We start from the raw sequence: 19,099 nt of genomic DNA, 5'->3' as shown, positions 1-19,099 counted from the left end.
GATTAACCGAAGAAGAACCATGAACCAGCGCGCACACATTTACTTCCTGTGCTTTCTTGAAAGTGTGTAGAGAGAGGTGAGTGTTCTCGCAGTCTCAAGTCAGTTTATCTGCAATCAGGGCTCAGGAAATGCTCTGTTTGCATACATATACATATTGATCTGTTTAATCTGTCTGGTCAGCGGCACCAGCTATCAGTTCGAGGTGATGAAGCTTACTAGAAATGTTAAATAGCTAGCTAATGCTAGTTAGCGTGCCTCACCGCTTCATTCATTGTACTGTACTAGCTAGCCAGTAGTAGCTAAAGCTAGCTAGCAAGCTAAAGTACCCCGCTTGTTTTTCATTTATTTCTTTATTTGTTCATTTTGTTTAAAAAAAATAGTGCCCAGCTAATGTGGCTATGTTTTTGTTTTGTTGTTCCAGGTGAAAGAGCGCCAGGGGGAAGTTGTTAATCATGGATATTCGACCAAACCACACCATTTACATCAATAATGTAAATGATAAGATCAAGAAGGATGGTAAGAATCACAGTGCAACTTTGTTCCAAGATCATGTCTCTAGCTACAGCATTCCTTCAGGAATAGATAGCTATTTATCCTCATGTACTGGAGCTGTAGTAAGTTTACATAGATTTATTTGTCTGTGTCAATTGTCTATATATAAGTAACAACAGTTAAGTAACATTTTTTTGTTGCCTTCTAGAACTGAAGCGGTCACTCTATGCCCTGTTCTCTCAGTTTGGGCAAGTCATGGACATTGTTGCCATGAAAACCATGAAGATGAGAGGGCAAGCGTTTGTGGTGTTCAAAGAGCTTGCCTCGGCTACGAACTCACTGCGTCAACTTCAAGGTTTTCCTTTCTACAATAAGCCCATGGTAAGTTACTACTTAGTTTCACAAATGGGAGTAGTACAGGGTGGTATTCATTACCATATATGAGCAAAACTTTTTGCACCGTAGCAGCTAAACATTTTGCTGTGAAAATGGGGAGTTTCTTAGTGGACAAGTTCAGGCAGTTCCTCAGCTTTTTGGTCTGTTTTCTTCCATTTGGTTTCTAGTGAATACGACCCAGGTCTGTGCTAAGCAAAAATCTTATTGTCTCTTATTTTCAGCGCATTCAGTATGCTAAGACAGACTCTGAGGTGATCTCCAAAATCAGAGGCACATTTGGGGACAAGGACAAGAAGAAGGACAGGAAGAAGAAGGCTCAAGATCAAGTGGCCAACGTGGCCAAGAAACCAGCACTGGTGAGACTAGTATAGTACATCAAATCACATTTTCAAATGTTATTTGTCACGTACGCAGAATATAATAGGTGTAGACCTTGCAGTGAAATGCTTACTTTCAAGCCCTTTAACCAACAATGCAGTTTTAAGACAAGTAAATGTTAAGTGAAAAATAAAAGTAAATAATTAAAGTAGTAAAATAACAGTAGCAGGGCTATATACGGGGGGTACAGGGTAATGTGCGAGGGCATCAGTTAATTGAGGTAATATGAAGGTAGCGTTTTTAAAGTGACTATGCATAGATAATGAACAGAGGGTAGCAGCAGCATAAAAGAGGGTGGCAATTCAAATAGTCCGTGTAACCATTTGATTAAATGTTCAGGAGTCTTGTTCCTTTGGGGTAGAAGCTGTTAAGAAGTCTTTTGGACCTAGACTTGGCGCTCCAGTACAGCTTGCCGTGCTGTAGCAGAGAGAACAGTCTATGACTAGGGTGGCTGGAGTCTTAGACAATTTTTAGGGCCTTCTTCTGACACCGCCTGGTATAGAGGTCATGGATGGCAGAAAGCTTGGCCCCGTGGTGTACTGGATTGTACGCACTACCCACTCGGGATTCAGGAGGATAGAATTATGGTCAGATTTGCCAAATGGAGGGCGAGGGAGAGCTTTGTATGCATCTCTCTGTGTGGAGTAAAAGTGGTATCGAGTTAATTTTTTTCTTTTTTTCTTCTGATTGCCCATTTAACATGCTGGTAGAAATGAGGTAAAATGGATTTAAGTTTCCCTGCATTAAAGTCCCCAACCACTAGGAGCGCCGCCTCTGGATGAGTGATTTCCTGTTTGCTTATGGCTGAATACAGCTCAGTGAGCACTGTATTAGTGCCAGCATCAGCACATAGGCTATATGACTGCGTCCCAAATGGCATCCTATTCTCTATACCATATATTATAGTGAATATTTTTGACCAGAGCCTGTAGGGCAGGGGTCGGCAACCTGCTCAACTGCCGGCTTTTTTTTGGCCCCATTTGTTTGGGTAAAAAAAGACTGTAAAATCACCAGGAATTCAGCTAACATTTGTTTAATTTAGGAAATATGTTCCCAAGAGACCTACAGTTGAATTTGGAAATGTACATACACTTAGGTTGGAGTCATGAAACAGATTATTTCACTTATAATTCACTGTTTCACAATTCCAGTGGGTCTGAAGTAGAGGTCGACCGATTATGATTTTTCAACGCCGATACCGATTATTGGAGGACCAAAAAAGCCAATACCGATTTAAATCGGTCAATTTAAAAAACTTTTTTTTTTTTATGTATTCGTAATAATGACAATTACAACAATACTGAATTAACACTTATTTTAACTTCATATAATACATCAATAAACTCAATTCAGCCTCAAGTAGATAAAGAAACATGTTCAAATTGGTTTAAATAATGCAAAAACAGTGTTGGAGAATAACGTAAAAGTGCAATATGTGCTATGTAAGAAAGCTAACGTTTCAGTTCCTTGCTCAGAACATGAGAACATGTGAAAGCTGTCGGTTCCTTTTAACATGAGTCTTCATATATTCCCATGTAAGAAGTTTTAGGTTGTAGTTATTATAGGACTATTTCCCTCTATACCATTTGTATTTCATTTACCTTTGACTATTAGATGTTCTCATAGGCACTTTAGTATTGCCAGTGTAACAGTATAGTTTCCGTCCCTCTCCTTGCTCCTCCCTGGGCTCGAACCAACAACACAATGACAACAGCCACCACATCGAAGCAGCGTTACCTACGCAGAGCAAGGGAAACAACCATCCCAAGGCTCAGAGCGAGTGAAGTTTAAAACGCTATTAGCGCGCGCTAACTAGCTAGCCATTTCACTTTGGTCACACCAGCCTCATCTCGGGAGATGATAGGTTTGAAGTCATAAACAGTGCAATGCTTGACGCACAAAAGTGCTGTTTGAATGAATGTTTACGCACCTGCCTCTGCCTACCACCGCTCAGTCAGATACTTAGATACTTGTATGCTTATATGCTCAGTCAGATTATATGCAACACAGGACACACTAGATAATATCAAGTATATCATCAACCATGTGTAGTTAACTAGTGATTATGATTGATTGTTTTTTTTTAAATATCATTTTAATGCTAGCTAGCACCTTACCTTTGCCTACTGCATCTGCGTAACAGGCAGTCTCCTTGTGGAGTGCAACGAGAGAGGCAGGTCGTTACTGCGTTGGACTAGTTAACTGTAAGGTTGCAAGATTGTGTCCCCCGAGCTGACAAGGTGAAAATTTGTCTTTCTGCCCCTGAACGAGGCAGTTAACCCATCGTTCCTAGGCCGTCATTGAAAATAAGAATGTGTTCTTAACTGACTTGCCTAGTTAAATAATGATTAAAAAAAGGCGAATTGGCGCCCAAAAATACCGATATCTGATTGTTATGAAAACTTGAAATCGGCCCCGATTTAATCGGTCGACCTCTAGTCAGAAGTTTAAATGCACTTTGACTGTGCCTTTAAACAGCTTGGAAAATTCCAGAAAATGATGTCATTGCTTTAAAAGCTTCTGATAGCCTTAATTGGCCTCAATTAGTCAAATTGACATATTTTGAGGTGTACCTGTGGATGTATTTCAAGGCCTACCTTCAAACTCAGTGCCTTTTTGCTTGACATCATGGGAAAATCAAAAGAAATTAGCCTCCGAAAATAAATTGTAGATCTCCACAAGTCTGGTTCATCCTTAGAGAGCAATTTCCAATCGCCTGAAGGTACCATGTTCATCTGTACAAACAATAGTATGCAAGTATTAACATCATAGGACTACACAGCCGTCATTCCGCTCAGAAAGGAGACTCGTTCTGTCTCCTAGAGATGAATGTACTTTGGTACGAAAAGTGCAAATCAATCCCAGAACATCAGCAAAGGACCTTGTGAAGATGCTGGAGGGAACAGGTACAAAAGTATCTATATCCACAGTTAAACAAGTCCTATATCGACATAACCTGAAAGGCTGCTCGGCAAGGAAGAAGCCACTGCTCCAAAACCACCATTTAAAAAAAAAAAAAGCCAGACTAGTTTGCAACTGCATATGGGGACAAAGATTGTACTATTTGGAGAAATGTCTGATGGAACAAAAATAGAACTGTTTGGCCATAATGACCATCGTTATGTTTGGAGGAAAAAGGTGGCGGCTAGCAAGCTGAAGAACACCATCCCAACCGTGAAGCACGGAGGTGGCTGCAACATGTTGTGGGGGTGCTTTGCTGCAGGAGGGACTGGTGAACTTCACAAAATATATGGCATCATGAGGTGGAAAAATGTGGATATATTGAAGCAACATCTCAAAACATCAGTCAGGAAGTTAAAGCTTGGTCGCAAATGGGTCTTCCACATCGACAAAGACCCCAAGCATACTTCCAAAGTTGTGGCAAATGGCTTAAGGACAACAAAGTCAAGGTATTGGAGTGGCCATCACAAAGCCCCAACTTCAATCCTATACAAAAATTGTTGGCAGAACTGAAAAAGCATGTGTGAGCAAGGAGGTCTACAATCCTGACTCAGTTACACCAGGTCTGTCAAGAGGAATGGACCAAAATTCACCCAACACGTTTGACCCAAGTTAAACCATTTAAAGGCAATGATGTATGTAAACTTTTGACCCACCGGGAATGTGATGAAAGATATTGAAGCTGAAATAAATAATTCTCTCTACTATTATTCTGACATTTCACATTCTTAAAATAAAGTGGGGATCCTAACTGACCTAAGACAGGGAATTTTTACCAGGATTAAATGTCAGGAATTGTGAAACTTGAGTTTAATGTATTTGTCTAAGGTGTATGTGAACTTCCGACTTCGACTGTATGTGATCGTGTCTCAATGTATGACATTTTTCAAATTGTATTGTCGTGTGCACAAGTATAGTGAAGCGCCTTTCTTGCCAGCTCTTAACCCAACAATTCAGTAATCAAGATCAATGTAGCACTAAAAATAACATGCGGTAGAACAAAAATGGAAATAATAAGAACACAAGAAAGTAAGTAAGCTATTTACAGGTTCAGTTCCATTACCATATTTACAATGTGCAGGGATACTGGAGAAATAGGTAGTAGATGTGTTTAGGGGTAAGGTGACTAGGCACCAGGATATATGATAAATAGAGTAGCAGCAGCGTATATGTGAGTACGTGTGTCAGTATAGACGTGTGTACATGTCATATGTGTGAACAAATGAAGTGTGTGTGTTCGAGTGTCATGGTGCATGAGTGGCGGCAGGTAGCCTACTGGTTAGAGCGCTAGGCCAGTAGCCGAAAGGTTGCCGACAAGATACAAAATCTGTCATTCTGCCCCTGTTCCTAGGCCGTCATTGTAAATAAGAATTTGTTCTCAACTGACTTGCCTAGTTAAATAAAGGTCAAATAAAAATAAGTGTGTAGAGTCCTGTGAGTGTGCGTAGAGACGGTGCAAAATCAAATAGAAGGCACTACTTAGATTTGTTATAATTATGCTCTGGCCCCCGACCATCCGCTCTGACAAAGTTTGTCCCGAGGCTGAATCTAGTTGCCTACCCCTGCCAAAGGGCACGAGTATTTGTCAACCTATTGCACATAGCCACCCTGTGCGCTTTTGAATGTAGTCAGAAATTGTACTCCAACGCTGTTTTCGTAACTTGTTTATCCTTTCTATTAACAGGGATCAGCCAACACAAACAATGCTCCAACAACCATGCAGGTAAGCCTTTCTAGCCCTATCAAGAATTATAACCTAGTTTGCTGAGTAAACTGTTTGTCCTGTGTAACTGTGTTCTTTTCCTGCTGCCATCTGTAAGTGTTTGATAAAAGATACAATTTTATGTGACGTCTGTCAGATTGCTCTGTGTAATCCACTGTGTTCCAATAGAATGTGAAGTTTAGTGACTTCGAACATGCGCTATCACGTGATACTTCTATAAATGATTTAATGCTAAATGCTTGTCCTGATTTGTTATAGAGTTGAATTCCATAGTTTTTGATAAGGAATCACATTCTATGTATCCCCTGCCCCCCCCAAAAAAGAATCAGCCGTGCAGTGATGTGGCTGTGCCTTCTCCGTTGACAGACAACGGCTCCCTGGGCAGCGGTCGCGTCAAATGCTGTTTAAAAATATAAAAAAATATGGTTTGCACCACCCAAAGAAAATAACGTAGTTACACAGGAGAAACATAGGTACAAGTTACACAGTAAAGAATGCATTTTTTTTTCCCGAGTATCGACTGATACCGACTGTGACTAGGGGGTACACTCCGCCGACACGCGTCGCAACTCAACTCCATTGAGGTGTATATGGAGTTGTTTACTCAGCAAACGTCCCCTGTGTGTGACGGACTAAATCACTAGTGATGATGGACTCTTAATAAGCGCGATGTTGAAGTGACTTGTGTTCTTGCAAAAAATCTCTTCTCTCACTACTTAAGGAGCCTTTTGCTGTTTTGATACGCCCTGTTTGGTTTAACTGTCGGAGGGCTACAGATAGTCTGCTCTGCATATTGACTAAGCTGCAAAAATGTTCCATGGGAAGGTTTTATGTGACAATCACAGACTGATTTCTTTGTCTTTTTAGGTCCCAGACAATCCACCCAACTACATTTTATTCCTTAATAACCTGCCAGAGGAAACGAATGAAATGATGCTCTCCATGCTGTTCAATCAGTGAGTATTGAATGATCTTGTTGTCAAATGAGTAAACTCCCCTAGATGCCTGATTGCATTTGTTATTGAGTCTGGCTCGTGAACTTGTGAAATATACAGTAGTTGCTTTATATCAGGGTTTCTTAAAATATGGGTAGGAGCCCTTGGGCATGTGAGAGAGGTAGGTTGTGAGTTATGAGAATACACGTATAATCACACACTATTTCTTCTTAATTTGGGTCGTTGGAGGACGATTTGGGTCACAGGAGGACGGTCAATTTCTAATTTCTGCCCCTGAACAGGCAGTAAACCCACTGTTCCTACGCAGTCATTGAAAATAAGAATTTGTTCTTAACTGACTTGCCTGGTTAAATTTAAATAATGTTGATCTCCGAGCTGAAAAAGTTTAAGAACCTCAGCTTTATATTATTCAGACTTCACCATTGCCAGGTGGTGAAGTCTTTGATGTATGATATTTTGCAGAATGGCAACTGGAGCTCTGTTTAAGAGGGTGCAAAACTACAGGACGTTGAGATAGAAATGCATTGTGTCGAACAAACCTGCTTATCTACCATGTAGAAAAGGGAGATCATGTCAGCTCTATTCATTACATTTCTGATTTCTGAACATTTCGCCTCCCTCATAGATTCCCTGGTTTCAAAGAGGTGCGACTCGTCCCTGGCAAACACGACATCTCCTTTGTAGAGTTTGAGAGCGAGGGCCAGGCGGGAGTGGCCAAAGATGCACTGCAGGGCTTCCGGATTACGGCCCAATGCGCCATGAAGATCACTTACGCCAAGAAGTAGTTCCCACGATGACGTCACTGGACAGGGAACACACATTGGACTCTGGGTTGGACCCCCTGATTTTTACTTTGTTTTTTGTATCGGCTGTGGAACCTCCCAGGAGTTTTTGTTGTTTTTTTTGACTGATTTCTGTGCAGTCGCTGTGAGGTGGACCGTGAAGAGAATCCTCTAAACATCGCCTCTCTATTTTGTATGGCACAGTAATAAAGAACTTTTGTGCAACTGTGGTGCCTAAGATGCTTCCTCTGACATGTTCCAAGTTTCTATCCCTGGTCCTGAAGGCCCCAAAAGGACAGATGGTGATTGTATATTCAAGCCCAATAACATGTATAAAAAAAAATGTCGTGTCATGACATCCTTATTCTCTGAAAACATATAAATGTGAAATTGTTTTCTTTGCAAATTCACGTAGTTGGGGATACCAATCATTGGTCCAGTGATCAAGTGTGTCAATTGTCATAGTTCCCATCCCAGTCATATGCTAACAGCCTGAATACAGTTATTACAGCTCAGTTGAATCTTCAGAAACCCCTCTAACCAGTTCTGTTGTTGGGTGAAACATCTGGGCTCTCCTGCAGTCATTAGCCCAAAACAATACTTAAAAGCGGCAGGATTGACTTACTAAATTTTAATTGGAGGTTAATAGAAAGCTCTTTGATCAGCATTCCCAGCAATTCACCGCAAATCATTCAGACTATTCAGATCTAGCGCTGTCTGCGTGCCTTCGCAATACTTCGGCATCTCAACAGACAGGCACATCAATAATGTTGTCTACGAATATATATTCAGAACACAACATATTGATCAACTGTTTGATGAAAGCTAGTGCAGACAATGGGTTCAGCAATTTCCCAATGAATAATTTTGATGTCATCAAGTTGTGTATGCTCCCTGGAGCTATGGAGAGAGAGGGGTAAAATGAGAAACAGATTTATCTCCCAAAGATTTATAAAACGTGATGACATGAGACCAGATGTTTACTGCTTTCGATTGTCGCATGCTATGATAAGTGCCTCGTGAAGATAGGACACATTTTCCATGAGGGGGAATCTCTGGTAAATGGTCCAACTGGTTTAAGTTCATTTTCATAAAGATCATACTGTATGTCCATGTCCCAAATGGCACCCTATTCTCGTATTTGGTGCCTGTCTTTGACTAGGGCTCCAGTCAAAAGTAGTGCACTTTTTTATAATTGGGTGCCATTTAGGACATTGGATATTGATCTGCTCCACTTCTAACTGGTCTGCTTGAGCTGTAGTTATATATTCTGCTCTATATTAGCACTGACTGGCCTCAAAGAGAGTCATTTCCCCAAAGCTAGTCCTCATCACGTGTCCCAATGTTGGTTTTACTGTCAGGGTAATTTAAACTTTACTTTACCAGGCAGGTACCACAAAAACATACACACTCAGTTGTTGGCTCAAAGTGCAGGCTGGGATAGGGTGCAATCACAGTGACTGATGGTTTGGGTCCCACTGCTTCTTCTCATTATAGTGCACTACTTTTTGACCAGACCCCCATAGGTTTCCATTTGGGACACATCCTTTGAATGGGCTTGGAACAATGAACCTGCATGGCTGTCAGTGACAGCGCAAAGCACTGTAGCCTAGTGGAGAGAGATCGACCAAATGGTTAGAGAGACACTGTTACTATCTGAGAAATACCTCATTTGTCTTACTTATTCAATTAATAGCAAACTGCGTCGGGCTAAAATGTCTAGCACCCTTTACACACTACTGAGCCAGGCCATGTTAAACCAACTCAAGTTGTAGGCTACTGTGCTGGCCTGGATACGCAATCCACCAGTTTCAGGAACCGTATTTCAAATAAAAATGTAAAAGAAACAGTATGGGTTTATTTAACTATGAAAAGGGTGTTTTTCCAATCAGAATTGTTCTATATACCCAATTGGAATGCTCACACTACTCTATCAGCCCACCAAGTAAATCTTGTGCCACCTGTCATGAGATATAAGCCGCATGCATAAACATGCATATGAACAATAATGAAGCTATTTTATTACCCAATGCATACAATTCTATTGGGTTTTGGTATCAAACGGGACATAATGTGAGGGCAAAATGCATTATTTCAGTCAGCGATGTGTGGCAAAAATGCCCTTTGACAGAATATACTGTATTATAAACTGTGTGGTTCGAGCCCTGAGTGCTGATTGGCTGAAAGCCGTGGGTATGACCACAGGTATGGCAAAAAAAAGTACTGTTTACTGTTCTAATTACGTTGGTAACCAGTTTATAAGCACGTACTACACCCACTCGTGCCTAATTGCTTAATTATCTCAGTGCTCCAGACCTGTTTCCTGTGTGGATTGCTAATGACTGAAACTCTTTAGTAGTTCAACTATGAGGAAGGAGCTACACTGTATTATTTTAATTGAAAGGGTACTTACCTACAAATGACATGCATGCTGTTTTAGTTTGAGTATCCCTTCCAGGTTGGGGTTTCAGGAATTGAATGAGACTCTTAATGGGAAGATGTCCAACTCGAGAAAGTGCAATATACCCTAACACTGATCCATGAGGAAAAGGTGTTCATTAGGCATAACATGATTCATTCTTCCAATGAATCAATCGTTTAATATCCAATCCAATGTATTTCCATTTTTTGAAGAAATAAGTTGTTCATTTTATTTATTGTTTATACTTAACGCGAACACTTTCCAAAAATCATTAAAGGGGCAATGCAGTTAAAAACATATATATTGTTAAATGATATTTCCACACTATGAGGTTGAAATAACACTCTGAAATTGTGAAAATGATTATAATCCCCTTTCTGTGTAAGATATTTGAAGAGGAAAAAATGCCTGGAATTTCAGCCTGTGTAGGTGGGATGGAGGGTTTGGCCCGCCACATTACGTCACAAGGCAATCTGATTATAATAGAACAATGACTGTTCCCATGTTATTTGTATATATCCTCCTACACTGGTGCTGGCCCCACCCAGTCATATTGATATTTCATTCCTGTTGGCAGCATGACCAAACTATTTCAAGAGTTACTTCCTTCTTTAATCTGTATTTGGACTTTACTCATATTCAAATGAGTGTCAATGCAATTTGTCTGCAAATTCAAAATGGTAGCTATTTTCTTCAAAAGTTCCAAGGGTAGAATTGATACAGATATCACTTGCTGTAGTTGATACAAATGTTACTGGCTAGCTAGAGTTCATACAAACTCTCCCGACTCGATTACTGCAATGATTTCCATGGTGGTCTCCCCTTAAAAAAGCCTCCACAGGCTGCAGCTTGTGCAGAACAGAGCTGCCAGTGTCTTTGCGGGAACCTGGAGATCTGCCCACATCGCCCGCATTCTAGCCTTTCTCCACTGACTACCCATCCAATTCAGAATCAACTTCAAAATCCTCCTGTTAGTCATCAAAAGCCCTTAATGCTTCTGGTCCCCAATACTTCCGGGTTGGAGCGAGCGGTCGCATCGGCACTTCGCTCCGCAGGTAGTATAACTTTTTCATTACATTTCATTATAGTACAACGGTTTGATTTGTCTAATCTTAGCAATTTCTTCTTAGCTAGCTACATAGCCGTCTTTGTATCAAAGATAATTGCGTAATTATCGTATTTCGTCGTCCTAACGTAGTCTTCACTGCTCTGCCCAGCAGCTAGCCAGCTAGCAAACGTCCACCGATTAGCAGCACTGTACGACTTGATTAGTGTAGTGTTAGCTAGCTACATAGCTGTCTTTGCTGTCTTCGTATCCAAGATAATTGTGTAGTTTAGAGTGTGTAGTCTTAGAGTGATTATCTTAATTTACCGAGGTTAGCTAGCCAGCTATTTGTCGTCCTTAACGTAGGAGACTCTGCTAGCTAGCCAACAGCTAGCCAACGTCTACCGAATAGAACTCAACAACCCGGTCGCATTCCGCTTCGCTCCAGAGGTAGTATCACATTTTCATTTCATTACATTACAGTACAACGGTTTGATTTGTTTGATCGTAGCTAGCTACATAGCTAGCTACATAGCCGTCTTTGTATCAAAGATAATTGTGTAGTCTAGAGCGATTTTCTAGGTTAGCTAGCCAGCTATTGTCGTTCTTTTAACGCAACGTAACGTAATCAACACTGCTAGCTAGCCAGCTGGCCCCCGAATAGCAGCACTGTAGAAACTATTACACTCAACGGAACGACTTGATTAGTGTAGTGTCAACAACGCAGCCACTGCCAGCTAACCTACAAAGTCAACAACGCAGCCACTGCCAGCTAGCCTACTTCAGCAGTACTGTATCATTTTAATCATTTTAGTCAATAAGATTCTTGCTACGTAAGCTTAACTTTCTGAACATTCGAGACGTGTAGTCCACTTGTCATTCCAATCTCCTTTGCATTAGCGTAGCCTCTTCTGTAGCCTGTCAACTATGTGTCTGTCTATCCCTGTTCTCTCCTCTCTGCACAGACCATACAAACGCTCCACACCGCGTGGCCGCGGCCACCCTAATCTGGTGGTCCCAGCGCGCACGACCCACGTGGAGTTCCAGGTCTCCGGTAGCCTCTGGAACTGCCGATCTGCGGCCAACAAGGCAGAGTTCATCTCAGCCTATGCCTCCCTCCAGTCCCTCGACTTCTTGGCACTGACGGAAACATGGATCACCACAGACAACACTGCTACTCCTACTGCTCTCTCTTCGTCCGCCCACGTGTTCTCGCACACCCCGAGAGATTCTGGTCAGCGGGGTGGTGGCACCGGGATCCTCATCTCTCCCAAGTGGTCATTCTCTCTTTCTCCCTTTACCCATCTGTCTATCGCCTCCTTTGAATTCCATGCTGTCACAGTTACCAGCCCTTTCAAGCTTAACATCCTTATCATTTATCGCCCTCCAGGTTCCCTCGGAGAGTTCATCAATGAGCTTGATGCCTTGATAAGCTCCTTTCCTGACGACGGCTCACCTCTCACAGTTCTGGGCGACTTTAACCTCCCCACGTCTACCTTTGACTCATTCCTCTCTGCCTCCTTTCCACTCCTCTCCTCTTTTGACCTCACCCTCTCACCTTCCCCCCCTACTCACAAGGCAGGCAATACGCTCGACCTCATCTTTACTAGATGCTGTTCTTCCACTAACCTCATTGCAACTCCCCTCCAAGTCTCCGACCACTACCTTGTATCCTTTTCCCTCTCGCTCTCATCCAACACCTCCCACACTGCCCCTACTCGGATGGTATCGCGCCGTCACAACCTTCGCTCTCTCTCCCCCGCTACTCTCTCCTTTTCCATCCTATCATCTCTTCCCTCTGCTCAAACCTTCTCCAACCTATCTCCTGATTCTGCCTCCTCAACCCTCCTCTCCTCCCTTTCTGCATCCTTTGACTCTCTATGTCCCCTATCCTCCAGGCCGACTCGGTCCTCCCCTCCCGCTCCGTGGCTCGACGACTCATTGCGAGCTCACAGAACAGGGCTCCGGGCAGCCGAGCGGAAATGGAGGAAAACTCGCCTCCCTGCGGACCTGGCATCCTTTCACTCCCTCCTCTCTACATGTTCCTCCTCTGTCTCTGCTGCTAAAGCCACTTTTTACCACTCTAAATTCCAAGCATCTGCCTCTAACCCTAGGAAGCTCTTTGCCACCTTCTCCTCCCTCCTGAATCCTCCTCCCCCTCCCCCCCTCCTCCCTCTCTGCAGATGACTTCGTCAACCATTTTGAAAAGAAGGTCGACGACATCCGATCCTCGTTTGCTAAGTCAAACGACACCGCTGGTTCTGCTCACACTGCCCTACCCTGTGCTCTGACCTCTTTCTCCCCTCTCTCTCCAGATGAAATCTCGCGTCCTGTGACGGCCGGCCGCCCAACAACCTGCCCGCTTGACCCTATCCCCTCCTCTCTTCTCCAGACCATTTCCGGAGACCTTCTCCCTTACCTCACCTCGCTCATCAACTCATCCCTGACCGCTGGCTACGTCCCTTCCGTCTTCAAGAGAGCGAGAGTTGCACCCCTTCTGAAAAAACCTACACTCGATCCCTCCGATGTCAACATCTACAGACCAGTATCCCTTCTTTCTTTTCTCTCCAAAACTCTTGAACGTGCCGTCCTTGGCCAGCTCTCCCGCTATCTCTCTCTGAATGACCTTCTTGATCCAAATCAGTCAGGTTTCAAGACTAGTCATTCAACTGAGACTGCTCTTCTCTGTATCACGGAGGCGCTCCGCACTGCTAAAGCTAACTCTCTCTCCTCTGCTCTCATCCTTCTAGACCTATCGGCTGCCTTCGATACTGTGAACCATCAGATCCTCCTCTCCACCCTCTCCGAGTTGGGCATCTCCGGCGCGGCCCACGCTTGGATTGCGTCCTACCTGACAGGTCGCTCCTACCAGGTGGCGTGGCGAGAATCTGTCTCCTCACCACGCGCTCTCACCACTGGTGTCCCCCAGGGCTCTGTTCTAGGCCCTCTCCTATTCTCGCTATACACCAAGTCAATTCTCTCTGTCATAACCTCACATGGTCTCTCCTATCATTGCTATGCAGACGACACACAATTAACCTTCTCCTTTCCCCCTTCTGATGACCAGGTGGCGAATCGCATCTCTGCATGTCTGGCAGACATATCAGTGTGGATGACGGATCACCACCTCAAGCTGAACCTCGGCAAGACGGAGCTGCTCTTCCTTCCGGGGAAGGACTGCCCGTTCCATGATCTCGCCATCACGGTTGACAACTCCATTGTGTCCTCCTCCCAGAGCGCTAAGAACCTTGGCGTGATCCTGGACAACACCCTGTCGTTCTCAACTAACATCAAGGCGGTGGCCCGATCCTGTAGGTTCATGCTCTACAACATCCGCAGAGTACGACCCTGCCTCACACAGGAAGCGGCGCAGGTCCTAATCCAGGCACTTGTCATCTCCCGTCTGGATTACTGCAACTCGCTGTTGGCTGGGCTCCCTGCCTGTGCCATTAAACCCCTACAACTCATCCAGAACGCCGCAGCCCGTCTGGTGTTCAACCTTCCCAAGTTCTCTCACGTCACCCCGCTCCTCCGCTCTCTCCACTGGCTTCCAGTTGAAGCTCGCATCCGCTACAAGACCATGGTGCTTGCCTACGGAGCTGTGAGGGGAACGGCACCTCAGTACCTCCAGGCTCTGATCAGGCCCTACACCCAAACAAGGGCACTGCGTTCATCCACCTCTGGCCTGCTCGCCTCCCTACCACTGAGGAAGTACAGTTCCCGCTCAGCCCAGTCAAAACTGTTCGCTGCTCTGGCCCCCCAATGGTGGAACAAACTCCCTCACGACGCCAGGACAGCGGAGTCAATCACCACCTTCCGGAGACACCTGAAACCCCACCTCTTTAAGGAATACCTAGGATAGGATAAGTAATCCTTCTCATCCCCCCCCTTTAAGATTTAGATGCACTATTGTAAAGTGACTGTTCCACTGGATGTCATAAGGTGAATGCACCAATTTGTAAGTCGCTCTGGATAAGAGCGTCTGCTAAATGACTTAAATGTAAATGTACCTCAGTGAACTCCTCAGCCCCAAGCAGTCTTCACATTCACTTAAAGACACGCCTAAAAAACAATGGGTGACCGAGCATTCTGCTGTCTCCACACCCCTGCGCTCCCCAGACCACCACTGCCTTTAAGTCTGAGCTCAATAAACACTTCTTCAAACTGGCTTTCGATTTATGTGATCTATGTTGTGGTATCTGTTGTTGGTCTCATACATTATTTTCAAGTTCTGTTGTTTTGTCCTTGTCACCTCCCTTATTATTTTGTGTATATTGTATAGTACTGGAGCCCTAGCTATCTTTTCATTTGTTTTCAGGCCTTTATTAAAGCTTTTTTTTTATTTTAATGATTGCTCTCAATGTAAAGAGCTTTGTGATTTACGTCTGTAAATGAAGTGCTCAACAAATGTAATTTAGTATTACACTGCTCAAAAAAATAAAGGGAACACTAAAATAACACATCCTAGATCTGAATGAATGAAAGCTGTCCAGTACTTAAAAAATATCCTCTCATGTTGTCCTGGTTTGCAGAAGAGGATGTCTTCCTTAATTGACCCCCCCATAAATGTAATGGACATATACCATGAGCTGTACCAGGCCCGCCACGTCTGACTCATCCAGCTGTAACGCATATAATTCACTGGCTTGCATGCGAAGCAGTAATGGTTTCAAAACATGTCACTGATGCGTTGTGAAACAGTGTTGTTTGATGAAGGCATTGTCTGTATAGTTTTTGGGGTCCTTTTCCCTAGCATTGTCCCAGCCATATCCGCGGCAGCAGGAAGAATGAAGTCCTCCACAATAGTATGGGGCTTGCCTGTCCTAGCTCACCATATAAGACGTTTCTAGCCCCTTCTTATTAATGGTATTTGTTGTTTTTCTTACTACTCAAAAGTTCTCATTATTATCGCTCAAACTCCTGTGGCTTATTTTTCAAATTGTCATGTTTTGTTTCTAAATGTCTGCGCAAGAGTGAAGGTTTCCCGCAAGAGAGTGACGATTGTGATTGGATGTTATTTATTTGGCTCCCGAGTGGTGCAGCGGTCTAAGGCACTGCATCTCAGTGTAAGAGGCGTCACTGCAGTCCCTGGTTCGAATCCAGGCTGCATCGCATCCGGCCGTGATTGGGAGTCCCATAGGGCGGCGCACAATTGTCCCAGCGTCGTGCGGGTTTGGCCAGGGTAGGCCGTTACTGTAAATAAGAATTTGTTCTTAACTGAATTGCCTAGTTAAATATTTGACTAGGCTGCCTGTATTTGACATTGTTGTTATTTCGCTGAACGGTTTAATGGTTTAATTTTATTTGTGGCGAGGAAAAAAAACACCGAAATGTTGGGAAATATAAATGTACCGTTTGAAAACAGGAAGAATTGAAAAAATATATATACACTGCTTAAAAAAATAAAGGGAACATTTAAATAACACATCCTAGATCTGAATGAATGAAATATTCTTATGAAATACTTTTTTCTTTACATAGTTGAATGTGCTGACAACAAAATCACACAAAAATTATCAATGGAAATCAAATTTAGCAACCCATGGAGGTCCTGATTTGGAGTCACACTCAAAATTAAAGTGGAAAACCACACTACAGGCTGATCCAACTTTGATGTAATGGTTTCTCCTCTGGGCAGAGATGGCTCAAAACTCCCTCCGCCACTCCTCCACTAACCTGTCACCTTTTCAGTGTGTGCTAGGTTACCAGCCGGTCCTTGTGGAGTGCAACAAGAGAGAGGCAGGCCGTTATTGCGTTGGACTAGTTAACTGTAAGGTTTCAAGATTGGATCCCCCGAGCTGACAAGGTGAAAATCTACCGTTCTGCCCCTGAACAAGGCAATTAACCCACCGTTCCTAGCCCGTCATTGAAAATAAGAATGTCTTCTTAACTGACTTGCCTAGTTAAATAAAGGTATAAAAACATTTTAATTAATTAAAAATAATAATAATTGGCAAATCGGCGCCCAAAAATACTGATTTCCGATTGTTATGAAAACTTGGCCCTAATTAATCGGCCATTCTGATTAATCGTTCGACCTCTACTATAGACCTATATCTATCCTGCCCTGCCTTTCTAAAGTCTTCGAAAGCCAAGTTAATAAACAAATCACTGACCATTTTGAATCCCACCATACCTTCTCCGCTGTGCAATCCAGTTTCCGAGCAGGTCACGGGAGCACCTCAGCCACGCTCACGGTACTAAACGATATCATAACCGCCATCGATAAAAGACAATACTGTGCAGCCGTCTTCATCGACCCGGCCAAGGGTTTCGACTCTGTCAATCACCGTATTCTTATCGGCAGACTCAATAGCCTTGGTTTCTCAAATGACTGCCTCGCCTGGTTCACCAACTACTTTGCAGACAGAGTTCAGTGTGTCAAATCGCAGGGCATGTTGTCCGGACCTCTTGCAGTCTCTGTGGGGGTACCACAGGGTTAAATTCTCTGTATATATCAATGATGTCGCTCTTGCTGCGGGTGATTCCCTGATCCACCTCTACGCAGACAACACCAATCGGTATACTTCTGGCCCTTCCTTGGACACTGTTTACTAACCTCCAAACAAGCTTCAATGCCATACAACACTCCTTCCGTGGCCTGACTATCCTGCCGATCCTAGACTTCGGCGATGTCATCTACAAAATAGCTTCCAATACTCTACTCAGCAAACTGGATGCAGTCTATCACAGTGCCATCCATTTTGTTACCAAAGCCCCTTATACCACCCACCACTGCAACCTTTATACTCTAGTCGGCTGGCCCTCGCTACATATTCGTCACCAAACCCACTGGCTCCAGGTCATCTATAAGTCTATGCTAGGTAAAGCTCCACCTTATCTCAGTTCACTGGTCATGATAACAACACCCACCAGTAGCACACGTTCCAGCAGGTATATCTCACTGATCATCCCCAAAGCCAACACCTAATTTGGCCGCCTTTCCTTCCAGTTCTCTGTTGCCAGTGTAACAGTATAACTTTAGTCAGTCCCCTCGCCCCTACCCGGGACCCTCTGCACACATCAACAACATTCACCCATGAAGCATCGTTACCCATCACTCCACAAAAGCCGCGGCCCTTGCAGGGCAAGGGGAACCACTACTTCAAGGTCTCAAAGCGAGTGATGTCACCGATTGAAACGCAATTAGCGCGCACCACTGCTAACTAGCTAGCCATTTGACATCGGTTACACTAGTAACTGGAACGAATTGAATCGCTGAACCTGGAGACTTTTATTTCCCTCACCAACTTTAAACATCAGCTATCTGAGCAGCTAACCGATCGCTGCAGCTGTACATAGTCCATCTGTAAATAGCCCACCCAAGCTACCTACCTCATCCCCACACTGTTTTTATTTACTTTTCTGCTCATTTATCACACCAGTGATAATCTACTAAATTGTCATTCTTCGCCACTATGGCCTATTTATTGCCTACGTCCTCATGCCTTTTGCACACACTGTATATAGACTTTTTTTTCTACTGTGACATTGACTTGTTTGTGTTATTGGCTTGTTTATTGTTTATTGTTTGTCTGTGTCACACTGAGTTGCTATATCTTGGTAAGGTCGCAGTTGTAAATGAGAACTTGTTCTCAACTAACCTGGTTAAATAAAGATGAAATAAATAAATAAAATACAAATATTTAATTCCACAGGTAAACATAATTGGCTCAGGTCTGTTATTTTCATCTAGGCTGGTAAACTTTGGAGAGAAAAAAACTGCCCATTACTAAATTGGTGAAATTGATTGAGCTTTTATTTTTATTCACTTAGGGACTTTAAAAAAAAATGTATGTTGTTGCATTGTCGAGATGTGAACCTGCAAGTAAACATTTCATTGCACTGTGTACTCCATGTATATCATGTAAAGTACCAGTCAAAAGTTGACACACCTACTCATTCCAGGGATTTTCTTAATTTTTACTATTTTCTACATTGTAG

At 43.3% G+C, this 19,099-nt stretch overlaps 1 protein-coding gene across 2 annotated transcripts; it reads left to right on the top strand.

Annotated features, from left to right (window-relative positions):
• Nucleotides 1-11: 11 nt before the first annotated feature.
• Nucleotides 12-7,913, top strand: LOC124016353 (U2 small nuclear ribonucleoprotein B''-like). Of its 2 annotated transcripts, none has more exons than XM_046331911.1 (7): nt 12-76; nt 422-516; nt 701-873; nt 1,110-1,244; nt 5,912-5,950; nt 6,818-6,906; nt 7,532-7,913. In XM_046331911.1, exons 2-7 carry the CDS (start codon nt 453-455, stop codon nt 7,689-7,691), a joined length of 660 nt encoding a protein of 219 aa, XP_046187867.1. In that variant the 5' UTR covers nt 12-76; nt 422-452; the 3' UTR covers nt 7,692-7,913. The 2 variants fall into 2 exon arrangements, with proteins under 2 accessions (XP_046187867.1, XP_046187868.1); XM_046331912.1 differs by having other exon boundaries at nt 66-202.
• The last annotated feature ends 11,186 nt before the right edge of the window (nt 7,914-19,099 follow it).

Source organism: Oncorhynchus gorbuscha, linkage group LG26 (assembly GCF_021184085.1).
Source record: "Oncorhynchus gorbuscha isolate QuinsamMale2020 ecotype Even-year linkage group LG26, OgorEven_v1.0, whole genome shotgun sequence".
NCBI lineage: Eukaryota > Metazoa > Chordata > Actinopteri > Salmoniformes > Salmonidae > Oncorhynchus > Oncorhynchus gorbuscha.
The sequence above is the reverse complement of the archived record's forward strand: the minus strand, read 5'-3'. Positions and strand labels throughout refer to the sequence as shown.

What these genes read in the sequence shown, in the direction of transcription:
- LOC124016353 (XM_046331911.1), top strand. Translation starts at nt 453, where the DNA reads ATGGATATTCGACCAAACCACACCATTTACATCAATAATGTAAATGAT. An exon ending in TGGCCAAGAAACCAGCACTG is followed by an intron (nt 1,245 to 5,911) that starts GTGAGACTAGTA and finishes TTCTATTAACAG; the next exon opens with GGATCAGCCAACACAAACAA. An exon ending in ATGCTCCAACAACCATGCAG is followed by an intron (nt 5,951 to 6,817) that starts GTAAGCCTTTCT and finishes TTGTCTTTTTAG; the next exon opens with GTCCCAGACAATCCACCCAA.